The sequence below is a fragment of the Gymnoscopelus microlampas genome (genome assembly GCF_963454915.1).
Source record: "Gymnoscopelus microlampas genome assembly, chromosome: 1".
In the NCBI taxonomy this organism is placed as follows: domain Eukaryota; kingdom Metazoa; phylum Chordata; class Actinopteri; order Myctophiformes; family Myctophidae; genus Gymnoscopelus; species Gymnoscopelus microlampas.
In genome coordinates, this window is record NC_139962.1 from 40,199,944 (window position 1) to 40,218,443 (window position 18,500).

General features: G+C 43.1%; 1 protein-coding gene across 2 annotated transcripts in view; it reads right to left on the reverse strand.

Moving 5' to 3' along the window:
- Positions 1–18,500, reverse strand: part of pcsk6 (proprotein convertase subtilisin/kexin type 6) — a 59,333-nt gene that overhangs the window by 30,491 nt on the left and 10,342 nt on the right. For both annotated transcript variants that reach the window (XM_084060743.1, XM_084060742.1), the window contains 8 exons: positions 17,390–17,533; positions 16,525–16,601; positions 12,188–12,276; positions 7,653–7,825; positions 7,213–7,425; positions 5,136–5,236; positions 3,659–3,762; positions 826–943 (listed from right to left, as the gene is read on the reverse strand). In XM_084060743.1, coding sequence (XP_083916869.1) covers positions 826–943; positions 3,659–3,762; positions 5,136–5,236; positions 7,213–7,425; positions 7,653–7,825; positions 12,188–12,276; positions 16,525–16,601; positions 17,390–17,533 — 1,019 coding nt within the window. The remainder of the gene's footprint in view (positions 1–825; positions 944–3,658; positions 3,763–5,135; positions 5,237–7,212; positions 7,426–7,652; positions 7,826–12,187; positions 12,277–16,524; positions 16,602–17,389; positions 17,534–18,500) is intronic.

An 18,500-nucleotide genomic window follows, 5' to 3' on the forward strand; every position in this document is an offset into this window, starting at 1 on the left:
TGAAGCATTATGAAGATACAACAGCACTAAGCATCTACTAGCCGTAAGCATGATGTGGAAATAAATCAGAGAAACCTATTAACAAAGTTTGTGTTTATATTACATTTTTATGTAAACTACAACAACGCATCATCCATAATTGGGTTATGGGATTATTTTGTTAAGAGCTGACAAATGCTCAGGCTTTTCAGTAGGAAAATGCACCAATTAAAGAACATACATTTCCTGTTGGTAATATTCACAGCACCAAGAAACATAAAAAGGAGCAGAAGTTAAGAAGACGGCCGGTACAATGTCAAACAGATACCCACTCAGAACTCTGCTGGATAGTAGAGTGCTGCACTGGACCCGCCTGCATGATTAGTGACCAGTCACACACGCTCCCACAGAGATTATGAGGAATTCCACCCGCAACAATGTTTTCTATTGAAATCCAGCTGACTCTTAGTTGATTTCATAATTAGCGATCGCTTATTAGACAAACCAGTGTGTTGATCAGATTTAGATGCACTCGGTTCATTGGAGGACAAAGCCTGTATTTGGCTATCCCAATAATAACAACATACGCGTGCGCACGTGCGTGCGTGTGTGCGTGTGTGCGTGCGTGTGTGTGTGTGTGCGTGCGTGGGTGTGTGTGTGTGTGTGTGTGTGTGTGTGTGTGTGTGTGTGTGTATGTATACCGGCAGTCCAGCGGATCACGTCATCACGCTCATGTCACTATGACTCAACCATAGCCATAACGTTGGATCGGTGGTGCAACGTAGGTGTGTGGGCCACGCAGAAGTGGCTTATGGATTAGCCTTTGCTCTCTGTGGTCCTTCTCACCTGGAACGTCGGTCAGACATGCGTGTGCAGGTGTGCTGGGCTGGAACACTCCTCCACTTCTTTGCCTCGACCACCATGGCCTCCGCATCCACCAGTCCAAAGCCATACAAGTGGCTTACTGAAAGAAATGACCCACACAGATTACACAGCATACTGTCCCTAATTAGAATGGCAGTGTTGCAGCATATCCAGTTTTGGTGCTCACTAGCTGTTATTACAAGGACACAGACAGGTGAAACCACTGAGTCAAAAATAAGGTAAACCTAGTAGCCTTCATCATAACTTAATTTCCACAGCCGTCTCAAATATTGTAAATCAGCATGGTGCGTGCTTGATTTAGTAGAGACTGTAAATTATTAACCTCTCTATGAAAGTGTTGTGTCTGTTTGTTTGTTTTTGATTGAGTTCAGGCTAAAAGAATAACACAAAAACGTCCTGGGGACTTTTTTCCATTGTGGTCCTATATATGGATTCACCCCCCCCCCCCCCCCCCTCTTTTAAACAGAAAGTAATTCAGAGGACAGGAGCCTATCCTATGTCTGACAGCGTTTTCTGCCACAGCGCCACCTAGAGCCCCCTAGTGGCGCCCTAGGCAACTGCCTACTCTGCGTAATGGGCGCGCCGGCCCTGAATACATGTCATCAACAAATACAAAAACTATATGTACAAAGCAGAAAAAGGCAAAACGGCGGCAGTGAAGGACACCTCCTTTCGATGGGTATTTACATTTACCTCCCCTTGTGGTCTCCCGATAGCTGTTTTTTTCAGGCCAATTTTGAAAGAGTTTAAACCAGTGATACACATCCTTTAATGGATGGTGTCAAGGCATTCTGGTGGTAGTAGTATGTAGTAGTAGTAGTAGTAGTAGTAGTAGAATGAGTATTTCCCCATGTTTGTTCTAAATTTGGGTGGTACCAGTCAGATCATGGTTTCTCCCTCTAGTGTTGTGTTATGCTAGAGTGCTATTTGTAGACTTAACCTCAGTCTTTAAAGGTACTGTAAGTGACATTGTTTTGTTAAAATATGTGTGATAGCACAAATAGCTCTATATTCTGTGTTTTTCAGTAACAGAATTCTCCCTGTCTCTCCAGCTCTTTAGTAAACAGAAAATACACTTTCAGAACGAGATACCAACTCATATAAGATACCGGAATAAGCAAAGTGATAAAATAAAAAAAAATAAGCAGAGAAAATTGGAACTGGAACACTATAAAATCATCATCAATTCTTCAGGTCTTTTTCCTGATTGGATGAAATAAAAGAAAATAACACATATAGTATCTTTAATTCTGTCTCACCATCTTTGCTTTTTAATAAAACTGTCAACATCGGCACCAGCCCAATACTGTGTAAATTAAAGGTTGTTTGATTTTCTTTCTGAATGTCTTCAAGTTGTATAAACATAAATACAATGATCATTGTATATTAATGTGCATTGAGTATTGGACTCCCTTTCTCTTCTCTATTCACCCATGATTGCACTCCCTGGTTCACTGCTGGTTCAACTTATTGTGGCGCTATAATAAGCCAATGTGAAAGGGGTGCCATTTCTTCTTAGGCCATTGATGGCAATCGGACACTGCATTCATGATTTGAGGCATTTTGTTCAAAAAATGAATGTTTTGCTAAATTAGACCTGCTGGTGGCGCTATAACAGGCCAATGTGAAAAGGGTGGCATTTCTTCCACAGCCTAGTGTGAATTTGTGTGCAAAATTTCACGGAAATCGCACGTTGCGGTCATGATTTTAGGCATTTTGTTCAAACGGACCTATCCAGCAAACGTGTTAGCCAATTATGAAATATCGGACACTTCCATCTTGATCACATGACTATAGACCAATTATTTGTTTACTAACATTGAGCCTGGACGCACAGGTGATTGTTTCACGCAATCAATTCCCAACCTGTTTCGGGGTGCACTGGTTTCAGCACACCCCAACCCCCTCTTGTGTGTGTTGGCTAGTGAGACGCGTCCTAACGAGACCTGATATAATGGGTTTCGTTGCGCGCATACTGGCTGCACGCAGCCAGTATGACGTCGTCTGTTAAGGGGTCTATAGAGATACTGTGTACCGATTTGCATGATTTTTGGAGAGAATGTGAAGGAGTTAGCCTCCTGGTAGCGCTCTAAAAGGCAGATGTGAAAAATGCATGGCAAAGGTTGTTCCTTGGCCTCTAGGGAGAGTGCGTGCAAAGTTTCACGCAGATCGATGCAGTTACAGGTAAAAACGCGAATCGGCCTGTTATAGCGCCACCATGAGGCCGATGTGAGCATTTTCAAGTGGCATTTCTTCCTCGGCCTAGTGGGAATGTGCGTGCTCAATTGCACGGAAATCGCATGCTGAGTTGATGATTTGAGGCATTTTGTTCAAAACGAACCAATCCTGCAAACTTTGGAAGCCAATCTTAGCCAATCAGGAGGGAATATGGAAAAGCGGACAGATCCGTGTTGATCACATGATTATAGAGATACTGTGTAAACCGATTTGCGTGATGTTTGGATAAAATCTGTAGGAGTATCATAAAAAAATGTGTTTTGCACAAATCGGCCTCCTGGTGGCACTATAACAGCCCATGTGAAAAATTTGGGCTAGAGGTTCTGAATTGGCATCCAGGGAGTGTGTGTGCACAGTTTCGCAGCGACCGGGCCAATGGTGCCGGAGACAATGGTTGCTTGCAGACAGATGGACACACGGGCACACGGACGGAAGGACGGACAGGGTGCAAAACATACTCTCTCGCCATGCCTTTCGGCCTGGCGGAGACAATAATACATTTTAAAAAAGGAGAGTTAAGGTCTTGCATGGTTGAGTGGTTAGTAGGCTACTTTACCTCTGTGACCTGCTGCGTTGGTCTTCCAGTCATTGGTTTTCAAATGGACAGGTCTGGAGGTCTTCACTAGCAGGTGCTGTACATCTCTCCATGTGATCAGCGGGCTGCAGTACACAGTAATACTTTATCTATCTTGGCAGGACAGACTGGTTGGTCTACTTGCTTTTGACATGGTGATAGTGATATAATTGCTGAAATTTAAATAGGTCTATCCAACTCAACCAACGTATATGGCTGGTATAAAACCTCCTTTTTACTGAAGACGGTGGCACTCCTAGGACGAATATGTGCCAAATAGCCTGACAGGTTATGATGCTGAAGCTTCAAGGATGGTGTTTGCTTTTTACAGCGTGCTTCTGCAGTAGTCTAGCCATCTATAAGAGAGTCTGTCTGTCTGTCTGTCTGTCTGTCTGTCTGTCTGTCTGTCTGTCTGTCTGTCTGTCTGTCTGTCTCTCTCTCTCTCTGGCAGTCTGGCTGTTGCTGCGTTCAGACTAGTAGTGACAAAGCAACAGGCTTCCTTTGAAAAGACAGTTTCAAAGGAAGCCAACAACACAACAAACTGACGGCCGACACTTGTCGCTGCGTGACGAGCTCCAAAGGTTACAAAATAAAGTTGAGCTGGCTTAAATGTTTTTCAGCACTCCAATGACACTATGAAGCGTCATATGTTTCACCACTTACACTTTCCTCTATCTCCACACATTTCCTGCTAATTCTTGCCAGGTGGTCCCTGTTCTTTTAACCCAAGCCTTTATATTTTCCTTCATATTGTTCTCGTTTGTCGCTCTCACACACAGTTGATGATGACAATGCTTCATTCAGGTTGTTGCCATGGAAGCAGAACGTAAGCAGATCTTAAGCACAGCTTGCCACACTGTCATTCAACACTTGAAAAGAGAAACTTCTATACTTGCTGTCATGGTTAATGAAATACCATATTATATTCCATTGCCCCAGACAGAGGCTTGAGAAGCATCAAAACACATATAAAACTTAATTGATGCCTACAGGCAGAATGGAACATAAAATAACACTGAAGGTAAGGCGTGAGCAGGGATACGTTTTACAAACTTTTAAGTAAGGGATTGGGGAAATGTGCTACATTCACGGAAGATGAAGAATTGTCTTTGAAAGCACCACACATAAAGCGAGCTTCACTTAATCTCATCCGTTACAAAGCCGACATGAGGGCCTCAGTACATCATTCATATGAACTGAATATTAATAAGCAAATGAGTTACACTGACAGACTGTAGTGAAGCTATGAACTATGGGGCTGCCATCGCCATTCAAACATAAACATTCCATCTCCCTAAACTCATTTCTCCACTAATTAAGGAGAAAGATGAGCAGCAATCTCAAGATATAAGACTTCATAAACAGAACAGCGGAAGACCGAAACAGATATAAGGACAGAGACAGAAGACAGATGGTGCAGGAGAGAGAGAGAACAGAGGAGGAGGATGAGAGTACTGACTTGGCCTCCAGAGCGAGAGCGATGACCCCAGCCACGATGGGAGCGGAGACAGACGTTCCAGTGTGGCTGTCAGTGCAGCGATGGCGCAGATCAGTGGTTACCTGCGTTACAAAAACATTCAGACCTTGTTTTAGACATTATTTTGCTTATGGACATTTTCACTGTGGGTATGTATACTGTATTTCAGAATTTTTAAATACTATATGATAGTACTATCAGGCTGTTGATGTCCATTTTCATTTAATTGTTGATGAAGCCTACAGTATACACAAAACAATATTATGATATAATCTATACTTTTTCTGCAATCTTACATTTCTCATGATGCAATTCATGGGCAAGCATCAGCCTGGCATGCCCATACGACATGAAGTCAAAATCGATATTTGTCCATAAATGCAGTGAACAAGGGCAATGCCACAGCCAACAATGGTAGCAGCTAAAAACCAGGAGGGTTTGTAGTTTTCAAATTCACAGATTTTATCGCCATCACTATGGTAACCTTTTCGGCACAATATCAGCGGTGTCTCAGAGAGAGAGAGAAGATTGTTCTGTTTTATGGCTGCTGATGGAACATTAGCCCTACAACAAATATACAGACATAAAGTTGAAAATTGGGACAGTGTTCCATTAAGGGTCCTACATGGAACATAGTAAAAGTCTGTTTATGCTGGAGCACATAACTGCTGCTTGTTAAAAGTCATGACGGATGGGAGAAGGCCAACAGAGAGATACTCCGTGTGGCCAACCCTCCACCAGCCGACCTCACTACTGGCACCTTCACCCCAGATATTGCACTAGAGAGCAGGTTCTGCTGTACTCTGTAAATATTATGTTTTGGTCTGTGTGTAGAGGCACACACAGAGTAGGCCTGGACCACAAGCAGAGGTAGAGGGCAGGATCTAGCACGGCTGACTTTTCACACTCTTCTTTAACCAGAGCAAGCCATAGCTCTCTGTACAGTCTGTTTTAAATTTTAGTATTATTCTGGCTTGGTATCATTCTACCCATTATCTACTTTATAGGCTAAAAGCTTCAGCCTACGCCTTTTCGGTCAAGCAGTTTTGTGCTGCTTTGTTTTTAATTGTTTTGTCTTTTATTGTACAAAATGCCATATGTTTATATGGATTATGAGTTGACCGAAATAAACTTTAACTAACTAACTACTTTGTGGGTGGCACAGTGGTTCAGTGGTTAGCACTGTTGCCTCACAGTAGGAACACCAAAAGACCTGCATGTTAGGAACATACTCGGGCTATTTGGAGCTGAAGCTGGTCCGTGCTTCTTCCTCTCCCCCAATCATCACCACCACTTTAGCTGTCCCTGTGGACCTGTGTGGCAGTAAAGCTCTCTACAGCGGTCCTGGAGCAGAAGATAGTCCTTGGCCTCAGTGATGAACCACTGGCAGCCCTCAGCATTTACCACATCAAGAAACTCAATCACATCGTGGATGTAAAGTATCTCAGTCAGTGTTGGATAGTCCACGATCCAGTGTAGGAGACAACCTCCTTCATCTTGTCCCAGACTCCGAAGGTCAGGTTGCCCAGGTGTTTGGCTATGTTTATCAGCGCTCCTGAGACCAGCTGTGGGTCTTCCATGGTGAGCAAGACTTTCACCCTTGATTCATGTATCACAGATAGATGGACTCCGCTGTTTCCAGGAAGCCTTGAGCTGTCTCCACCTCACTCCCCCCAACCCGCCACCCCGCCCAGAGGATGCCCAGTTCCTTTAAGCAGACATTTCTCAGATATGTGTGTGTGGGGGAGATACTAAGCTTCCCCTTTAGGCTACTCATTAAGATGTTAGGCTTTAGGGTCCCTTCCCGCATGAGACACAGGGGTTCGAATCTCATGCGTCACATCTGATACAGAGAGGAAAATACTATAATCTGATATTATTAGAACAGCATTTCATGTACTCGCTCGCACTGGTGATGTTGTTTTCATCTGGTGTTAATGTTAAAAGGGAATGTGCTTGCATGTATACTGTACATGCAGGTGTACGTTTGCGCGCATGAATGTGCATGCATGCTTGGTACACTGACTGCAGCGTATATGCACGTATATCCAGTACTCACTATCTTCCGGTCGTAGAACTCTCCACTGCTGTAGGTGGTGGCCAGGGTGGAGCTGCAGACCTCCAGGTACCAGGGTCTGTTGCCGTTCTCCGTGGTGCTGGAGATGGAGATGGTATAGATGCTGTTGATGTAGCCGTCGCATGAGCAGTGGTCACCCAGCCGACCACCGTTACCTGAGGCCCAAACAAAGATGGACCCCAGGCCTTTCCGTCCCTGTGTGACGTGTGTGATGTAAGTAATGTGATCCCACACAAGCCCACTGTATTAACAGTTGTACCAATGCTGTATACACAGCAAAATCCTCAGTGTTAATGGGTACGTGTGATGTAAGAGTTTGCAAATGTAACATTTGTAAACTGTTACAAGTGGGTTGTTTTTTTTTTTTTTTATTAACATTCAACTGTATACTTTGGGACAGGTGTCATTAACTGCGTGTAAACCTTTTTGATGCCCATCTCGAAGGCTTGTTTGGCCAGAGGCCCGGGGCCATCCACGGTCTTGCCGTCGTCATCCGGCCCCCAGCTGGCGCTGTAGATGTCAATGTAGTCAGGTCTGATCCCCAGAGACTTGGCTTCCACTAGATCAGTCACATCTCCATCCAGCATACGAATGCCTGTGCATATAAGCAATATTGAGGACTACAATATGTAGCCTGCAGTATTAGTAGCCTGCAGTCATATACTATAATGTTCTCATTCTGTTTTATCCATTTTTTTATTTATTTACATAAAACAGATATTATATGGGACCAAATACATGGTTTTTGACATACTGTTGTTGTTGCTAATCCTAACCTGATCTGTAGGTTAGCTATTAGATTTTAAAGCAGTTATAAATCCTCTAACTTTTGAAGGATTCACCAAGGATAGGATTTACCTTAGACAAAATGACTAAGAAAAATCTTTGATATATTAAAAGTGTTCACCCAATTCACTCATTATGCCTCCCCCCAATCAATTTAACCACTTTAACCCTATCCGAAAAATCTTAGATGGTGGTCCATGGCCAGAGCAGTTTGGGGGTCCTTGGCATGAAAATGTTTGAGAACCACTGTGTTGCACTTATGCATTTGAAGTCACAGTCGCTTCTTTTCACTTGACAGTGAGGAGTTTCACCAGGAGAATGTAACTCATGCAGAAGATCACGCTATATTCCCCAGTTCAGGCGCCCTGACCACCCAGTATGAGCGCCTAGTGCAGCGAAAGACATCGCCCTTCTCAACTGGTTTCCCACCCTTTGGAGTGCCTGACCAAGCCATGTGCACTGTGGCGGAATCAAACACCATTTTCCACAGTGGTGGGAAGAAACTTTACCCCTGCACCACCTGAACACCCACAATAACTCACATACTTAACCAGAGAATAGTTCAGAGAATAATTGCCATAAAAGCTGTATGTAACGTGGGACATATTCTTTTTTCTCTATACAGCCACAGACACACAGCTACGCTCTGTTCTGGTATTTGTTCTGGGATCCTCACTTGCTTTGTCCTCAAACACCAACCCTGCAGGGATTGTTAATCACTTTTTTTACACACACACGCACGCACGCACGCACGCACGCTCGCACGCACGCACGCACGCACGCACGCACGCACGCACACACACACACACACACACACACACACACACACACACACACACACACACACACACACACACACACACACACACACTTCTCTTTTTGTGCCTCTCTTCGCTGCTCATTTTTTGAAAAATTAGGAAACTTTTAAAGAAGAGAAGAAAAATACTAAAGGAAACGTTCTGAACCTCAAGCTAGAGGCATACAGGTATAAACACTGTTTTTTAAAAAGTATTTTCGGTCAATTACAGACAGGCCAAAACGATACCAGTGAATTTGATTGGTTACCTAGAGGCCTAAAGGTACGTGTAGCCTTTGGCAACAGCTGCTACTTTTTCTCTCGACTGATTAACAAAAATACTTTTAGAGGAGAATTTACACAAATGGTTAATCAAAAGCATTAGTAGGTTGCTATTGCACTAACATAGTGTATGTGTGTGTGTGTGTGTGTGTGTGTGTGTGTGTGTGTGTGTGTGTGTGTGTGTGTGCGCGCGCGCGCGCGCGTGCGTGTGTATGTGCGCGCGCACGTGCAAGCAATCATACCATAGAGGCATGCTTGTCCCTTAATAAGCTGTCTACTGTAAGTAGAGCAAATGTCATGGTGCTTATATTTTAGGCTATGAACTACACTGCAGCTTTTATCCATTTGATGTTTGAACACCTTTCTGAACAGGCAGCAGATCAATGGACCTCTCTATTAGACCTAATTCCGTAACAAGCTCCAGTTCATAGCTCCAGTTCAAAATTGATTTCAGGAGTTCCAAAACAGAGCAAAGTACACAGATTTCAAACAGCCTTGCCTAGTTAGGTGACTGAGTCATGTGTATCCAAGGCTAATTATGAGAGAGACAGTGATGTAGAACGAGGATCACCTCAAATGGAACTTGTTCCGACTGAGTAGAAAATAGTATTAAGCTATAAAGTAAGCAACCAGATCTGCCTCAACAATGTTAGTTTTGGTCCTTGGCCAGCCCTTACACTGTTAACACAGTTACTCTAATGATTATTGGGCTGGAAAGGAAGGATACAGTATTAGATTTGAGCATGTTACTGACTGATTGACTGTTTGACTGACTTACTGACTGACTGACTGGCCGACTGAATGGCCAACTGACTGACTGAGCCGATCACAGAGCAATTGTCCCTCCAGGTTACGGGATGTAGTGAGCGGAGACAAAGACAATATCCACAACTAGCAACAGTGAGGCAGAAATGTGTTTACTGTTTAGGTTGGCACAGACACCAACTGCACATCTCCTACCCACCTGCAAACTCTCCTGCCGAGCATGGCTGCTGGAATGAGCTGCCTGGAGCTCACATTGGACCACAACTCACCTATTCATGCCAATATATTAATAGCTTGATCCCCTCCAGGCTATGGAATCTTGTGCACATGGCTTCTCTCGTCTAGACCAACCGATGTGGTTAAATGTGTGAGGATGTTTAGCCTGTGTATTTTCGCTTTTCCAAGATGCAAGCTTCTCTGGCAAACAGGCGAACAGGAACAAATATAATATTGAAACACGTCGCTCAAAATAATAATTGTGTCATCTATGGTGAATGATCAATCAGTCCACGAACAGTGGACTGATTTCAACTGACTTCAAAGTTGTCATATTGACACTTCAAATGTGTTGACACCACACCAACGGTAGCCTAGGCACAGTGAATTGAATTCAATTAAAAGAAAGTATAAGTCTATCTGCTCTTAACTATAAAGCTGAAAAGGCAACTAACCATCCTTGCATACGTGGAACAGTTAAGGGTAGGACACAAAACAGCCCTCCATGTGCCAAGAGGCATGAGGGAGAGTGCATAGTCAAAGAAAGCACCCCAAATAACAATCACTCTGACAAAACAGAGTGACTGTTACTTGATTCTTAAAACACTCAATACAGAAAACAGCATACATCCGCAGATAGAAACAAATCAAAGAGCAGGTTGTGTCAACAGAAAATGTCTAACATTTATCCTTAATCAGATCAAACCTTCCAAGCTATGACTGGAAAGTTTGGTTCTTGCAACTACATTTATAACCTTATTTTTAATTAACATGGCGTATGTGCCATGCTACTTCAATACATTTTAAAAACTAATTGCAGATGAACATTTCATATCCAGAAATTCACTATCTCCCTCTAACAAACTGCCCACAATTTCACACAATGCCAACATTGCCCAGTTCCAGCCATATACTGGGGTTTGATCCAATCTTGTTTTACTTTAGTTTCTTCTACAAAAAGTCCTGCAGTGATTGTTAAAGAAAACATCCGCTGTCAAGCAAGAAAGCAAGAAATATAAGAATTTAAGTTATTATTATAAGGATAGTTTCTGCATGGACAAATGTGGATATGCTAGTCTTTGTTGAACCTGATGAGGACAACGAGACAAAGCATTCAAAGAGGAGTTCTGTATACAAGTCTTTTATGGCTCGGTGAGTCAGACTCCAACAAGATTAGAATGCAAACACCTTAACAAGCTGCACCAACAGCAGCCCTGGGCTCTCAGAGGACACACAAACAACGTAAACAACAACACCTGCTACTACAAAGCAAATAGCAAAACTGCCCCGCTACAGCCACTCAAAGCACCTTTGGTAATCAAATACCTTACATGTAGAAGTCTCTTTTTATTTCTGGAAGCAGGACATAACTAAATCTGTTCCTTGAGAAGGGGATTCTGAGAGAGTGTCTGGGGTTGGGCAGGGTATAAGTACGACAAATCAGTTACTTTCACAAAGTAACACCTTTTCTCATTAGGAAAACTTCAGCCTAAAGAAAGAACACTTCACCTTTCCCCTCATGGCATTAACAGACTTGGGGTCTAAGCCAGGCAATCAGCCAAGAGGAGATAAGGCAAATCAAGGCTGGGGGTTTAATGAAAAAGGTTAGGGCGCAGGAGTGAAGCGTTTACGAGTCTTGAAGAAATGAACACAAAGTCGGAAATGGCTGAGGTTGAGCCCCTCTGCAGAGAACTCAAAACCATAACAGAGGGAGCAGCAGATCCGAGATTCTGTCTTTTGATTAAAAGCCCTTGACATTTGACATTACAGAAGCCATGGGGGATTAATGTCTTGTGAACGCATTCATGTGCACTGGTTCGCTGGTCACCAGCTTAGCGCTTTCAGCAAGAGAAACCTTGTTCCACCACACAGAGCAGCACAACCCAAGGTTAATCCTGTGCACACATGCAGAATAATACTGGCTAAGAAGAGAGACTGGGCAAAGAGAAAGACAGACACGCAGAGATAGAGGCAGATGGAGAGAGAGAGAGAGACACACACACACACACACACACACACACACACACACACACACACACACACACACACACACACACACACACACACACACATTGAAAGAAAAGTTGAGAGTAAAAAAACTAAGAACTCCACCTCCAATTCTGGCGTTGTAGGCAACTCCCACAATGCAATGGGAGTTATTGGCCACAGCTGCAACTTCACCTGCACACCGGGTCCCATGTCTAGAGGGCAACAAAGAGAGAAGAAAAGAATGGTGCAATTATACATCCTCCCAGTGTCAGTAGAATACTTGTATGCTGCTGCATATTGCTAACTGAAGTATCTGAACATGATACTGAAACCTTAAGACCTTTCTTAATACTATTTTCTGCAGGTTCTGGCGAAAAAAGATAATTTCACTGATCACTGCATGTCATGTGGGCAAATCATGTAATCCAAACACCTAGGCAGAGAGCTAAAGGTTATCCTTAGTTCACTTTCCCAGCAGGGGAATCATTACTCAAAGGCTGATACTCTCGCTCTCTCTCTTTACTGTCCCCTTTGTATCATAGCATGCTAACACAACACCTGAGAAGATAATGCAATCCCGGGGTGCCTGCCTATGCCTTCAGATAATGGCCCAGTGGGGGGAAAAACTGGTACATAACATTAAAATGTATTGCTCACCTCACCACAGAAATACCACTCACCACTAGTGTGAAGAAGTGGTCTTATATTTAACAGCCACTTAAAAGGTGACATGAAATGCATCATTATACAGATAACACAAAGAGCAAGATGGCAAGCTGCCGATGACACCCAGCTGATCCTCTCATTCCCCCCTTCTGACACACACGTGGAGGCACGCATTGCTGCTTGTCTGGCTGACATCTCGGAGTGGATGTCGACGAACCACCTGAAGCTCAACCTGGACAAGACCGAGCTGATGTTCATCCCGGGGAAGGGCTGTCCTCACCGAGACATGGCCATCACCATTGAGAACGCTGTGGTGACGTCAACTCGGACTGCGAAGAATCTGGGTGTGACCCTGGACGATCAACTGTCGTTCTCGGCTAACATCGCATCAGTGACACGGTCCTGCAGATTCCTCCTCTACAACATCAGGAGAATTCGGCCCTTCCTCACGGAGAAGGCAGCCCAGGTGCTCATCCAGGCTCTGGTCATCTCCCGCCTGGACTACTGCAACTCCCTCCTGGCTGGCGCTCCGGCATCTGCCATCAGACCCCTGGAGCTTGTTCAGAAAGCTGCGGCTCGTCTGGTGTTCAACCGCCCCAAGTTCTCTCACACAACTATCCTTCTCCGTTCCCTGCACTGGCTCCCCGTAGCGGCTCGCATTCAGTTTAAAACCCTGGTGCTAGCCTATAGGGCAGCGAAAGGAACAGCTCCCTCTTACCTCCGGGTATTGGTCAATGCCCACAACCCTTCCCGACCACTCCGGTCGGCCACCAAGGGGCGACTGACTCCCCCGCCACTCAACGGTCCTTCTGGTCGATCGACACGGTCACGACTTTTTTCTGTTCTGGCCCCACAGTGGTGGAATGAACTTCCCACTGATGTCAGGACAGCAGAGTCACTGCCCATCTTTCGCCGCAGGCTGAAAACCCACCTCTTCAGGAAACACTACCCTTCCTCTTTGCCTGGCCTACTTGTTAACTAGTTGTACGAATGCTTGTTTTATTGTTGAATTGTTTATTGGATCTTGTTTAGTCAATACAATTATTTGTTTTTAGCTCCTGCTCATTTGACTACTTTGTCTCATCTGTTTAAGGAAATAGGTAGCTGATATATTGCACTTTTACCTTAGCGCTAGGTATGCTCTTGGTTGCTTGTTATTGCAGAAAATGCACTTATAACCTCTGGTGATTAGTAGCTTTCGTTCCCTACCTTTGTTGATTGCACTTATTGTAAGTCGCTTTGGATAAAAGCGTCTGCTAAATGACTGTAATGTAATGTAATGTAATGTAATGTGACGACTACAAGGTCTGTTGTTTCAGACTTGCCCTCAGAGGGAGGGGAGTTGTGTATGTAAGTGCCCCCGATGTGCTGCTGGACAGCTCATTTTAAACTGAATGTGTGGGCATTGCAGGGATGTCCTAATGAACAAGAGTATGAGGGGAGGCTGGGGCTGTGAATACTAACGGGCTGTAATCCCACCCCAGGCCAGGTGCTCTGTGTAAGCTCATCCGTCTGAGGCCCGGCGACAAACTGGCACAGAAGCCTTTCTCCTTTAATTGATTTGTTTCCTCTTTGCTTGAAAATGACGGCTACCTCAGCACTGAGGACAGAGTTATCTTCAGCACTCAGTCGAGCTCAGAGTGAGAGCTTGAGGGGGGGATTAATCAACAGCTTTTCTTGCATTTGTGTGTTTGACAAAGACAACTCGCATGGGGAATAGAAGTACGCTGCCTTTGAAGGTTGTTAGAAAGTGAACACAGTGAGGCAATAATGGCACGATGAGGACTGAATGTCCGGATCGAAGTGAGATTAGTCATTAGAGAAATAAGTCAGTTCAGATGAAAATATGTATTTAATCAATTCACTGTACTGGCATTCTAATTTAAACGGTTCCCTCATATTTATATCACAGATCTCAAAAGATGAGAAGACAAACTCAACAACTTGAAATGGGTAAAATAATTGTGCCTGTGGGGATTGGTGACATTTTACCATCATTAAATTTCAAAGTCCTCTGCGTGACTGATAGTGGTCATTACCATGCCCGTAGGTCTCCAACAGATAGATACACTGCAGTGCGCAAATGCTCACACACAGTCAGCATGAAAGCCATCCTATGTCATTAGGGTTTATATTTATGTCATTATGGTTATCATTACCTTTGCACAACAGAAGTTGAGCACCACAGCAAGACTATGAAGAAGGACTATGAAGAGAGGGAGCAACAAGACCATCTGGATGGCACATACTGTACACAAGACAAGACTCCTTATATGTGTTAAGAACATCTCCCGGAAAAATCATCCAAAGAAAGTACAGATCTACAGACAACTGTTGCACATCGAAGAGCGATCTTTGCTGGTCACCCAAACCGTGCAAAGGATCAAATAATCTGATATCCTGCTATGGCGGCTTCCCCAATCGCCCAGAGGAAACAGGCTTCATACATTTCCTGACATAATCTCCACGGACACAGGACTCATGTTCCAAGAACTGGGAGTAGCAGTGGCCGACAAGGTGGTGCCAGTCAAAGGATGATGATGATGATGATGAAGATGATGACGATGACGATGACGGCGATGATGAGATTTTGAGATAACTTGTGTACCAGTGGAAAGTTTGGCCTAGTGGTGTCACCATAGAAAAGCATAAATGGTCTCACCTAAATCATTAAAGGGGTATTTCACTTTCAAACATGTTTGGGGTCATTTTAACATCTACTCTGGCTTTTGTGAACACCCCAGACAGTTTTTAAGTTGCTTGATTCAGTATTTAGATATTTGATATTCATCCCCTTCTCATACAAACCCATTGTAACTTCAAACTCCATTTTAACTGTAATTGACTCATTGAAAACACCCGTCCTTGGTTCTGGTGACTGACATTGTCCTTCTAATGCGTGTTTTTTCATAATTCTTTTTACTTATTTTTTTCAATCAAAGGGAACATTTTAAATAATTAAAAAATAAAATAAATGAAAAAAGTAATTGAAAAAACACAGTCTCCTCACGCATTAGAATAATAGTCACCAGAACCAAGGACGGGTGTTCAATGAATCTCGCTTAAAATGGAGTTTGAAGTTACACTGGGTTTGTATAGGAATAAAATGTCTGATAAAATGAATATCAAATATCTAAATACTGAATCAAGCAACTTAAAAACTGTCTGGGGTGTTCACAAAAGCCAGAGTAGACGTTAAAATGACCCCAAACATGTTTGAAAGTGAAATATCCCTTTAAGTGATCATCCTCTGTGGTTCTTGACGCTGCACAGAAAATTGCATGGCAGCCCAGCCAGTAGTTGTCTAAATATGTTGTTTGGGGTATCTGCAGCCCTGCCTCTATTGGGGCTAAAGAAGGGGGCGGGGTATGTACTTTATAAAAGGTTCCAATGTAAAAAAGAAAAGAAAAAATAACTCACTGTCATCTAAAGACATACTGTATAAATCAATTATGAGACATTTTGTGTATGTAAACAAAGACTTACTGTATAGGTTCTAAAAGTCACTTGCCAACATGCAAGTTAGATAAAACCAAAGTGTGAATCAGTGTCTTTTAAAGAAGGCTTGACACTTGAAACATTCTGCCCAACACTGGCAAATGCATGTTGGAGCTATGTCCTGCAAAGACAAGTTACTATTTTCAATACGTGAGCGGGAGCATGGTGATAGAGGGCTGGCTATGAGTGTTTGCCGTTTATCCTGTAACTTTTTTATGAGAGGGGAGGGAGACAGTTAAAGAACAGACTGGAGTGTAGCGATGGTATAATGACAAGAAATTATATATCCTTCTTACTTGTTTTCATTACTAGAGTCATAACGTGGTGTCGGGTCGTGGTCGTTCCCATTGACATCATAACTCGCTAGCTGGTCCTGGACGGATGACAGAGGAGAGGATATTTGAGAAAAACACCAAAGGGGAATCAGGGGAGGGAATCAGTACAGGCAAAAAAAACGAAACATCTAACACAATTCATAGCTTGTGCAATACTGTAAATAGGCAAGACAATATATGGGCCAGGTCTTCTGCTATATTCAGTGCTATCTCATCTTGTTTGCTATTAGAGAACATGTGATGAATTGGAACCAACAGTGGCCATATCTTATGGCTGTAATCCGATTTGTCAGGTGAAGAAATGAAATTACTGTAAGGTTGTGCCTATATCTACGGATGTGAATTGCTGCCACAGAGGAAAACAAAACAAAAAAGGATAACTGTATAATGTAAAAAGTTTGTTACAAAGTTATGTTTTTATGACATACAAACTTTATTATAACAGTATACTATTTATCTTGTTATAACGTGAAACATTTCATGTTTATAATATGAAATAGCAGCAATATGTTTCCGTATACAGCATTACCGACTGGGCTCCACAAATAGTATCATTTTATGGGCTGTTACGGCTTCATATTTGTCCATAGCCTATTAGAACATATACAGCAAAGATCCTGAGTGTTGATTTAACTCAGAGAGTATAAAAACAGGTACTTATAAACAGTACAAATTGTTAAATTAACACTTGAAAGTTTACATACAGTATAGCATTTTTAAATGTTGGAACGTTCCACAATTCTTCTGTATACAAGAGAAGGTGGCTAAAGTCAACTGAAAGCTAACACTGGAACAGGAAATGAAAGGGGGCAGTCGTATACAGTACATAGTTCTGGGCCAGATCTGGATGATTTGTTTCGATGCCATCATCCAGGAAGGTGACCACCACATTCTTGCCGGTGTAGCCCCGTTGCCAGGCTGCCAGGATGTTCATCTCTGAGCGACAGCGGCCGTTTTTGTCGGTACAATGCTGATGAGAAGAGAGCATGAACATAACACTAATATAATAGATGCAGTTGTGTGGTGCAAACTCACAATATGTCAGGTAATCATGTGCCAAGAACTCAGCATTAATCAGGGACACCATATCGGTCATGTGTCAGATGTTCTACTGCCAACCTTGAAGCCAAATAGCATTCATCTTTATTCAACATCAACACAGTTGATGTCCTTGACTCTTTACATTTTTCATTTTAGCATCCCAATCTCCTACATTTAATCCAGCACTGAATTGAGTGTCTTGACACCTATCCACAGCTAGCATGAAATCTAGCTAGTTCTTACTTCACTCCACTTTTGTTAAAGGGCATTTGCATGCCATTCAGTCATCCTTTTCAGTATGCAGGTTAAACACTCAATGTTTATTGATGCCAGTAGGAAATATATACGCCGTCAGCAATACAAGAGACAGTTATGGCCCATCTGTTGTTCTCAAACAGTTTCCAGAATGCCTGAGCAGCCCTGAATGCTGGTTACATTCCTATCCTGATTCCTGCCATATACTGCAAAATCAGGTAATGAATAATTTTCTATTACATTTCCTTTCCCATCAGATGGCCAATGTAATCCACACAGTTTACTACAGACTCACCAAGTCAAACAGTCTCACTGGACAGACAACTAACTGCAGTCAGGACAATTTCACACATGAGTTCAGCCCTAACAGCAACTGCATTAATTGCTAATGCTTGCTGGGTCACTGAGATGCATTGGCAGAGACACATTCTGAAGCTGCTATGTGCATAGAGTATAGACAACCGTGTCCGTGGATTAACCTTAAATGGGGAAATCAATAATGTCAAGGGAAGGTGGGAACATCCAAGAAGTTTCTCGGAGCATTAGGTTTTACAGTTGTAGTCTAAGCCTGAATCTATCTTAACCACCACATTGGACAAAACAACGCTATATGGCTTAAGGTTGGATGAACACAATACAAC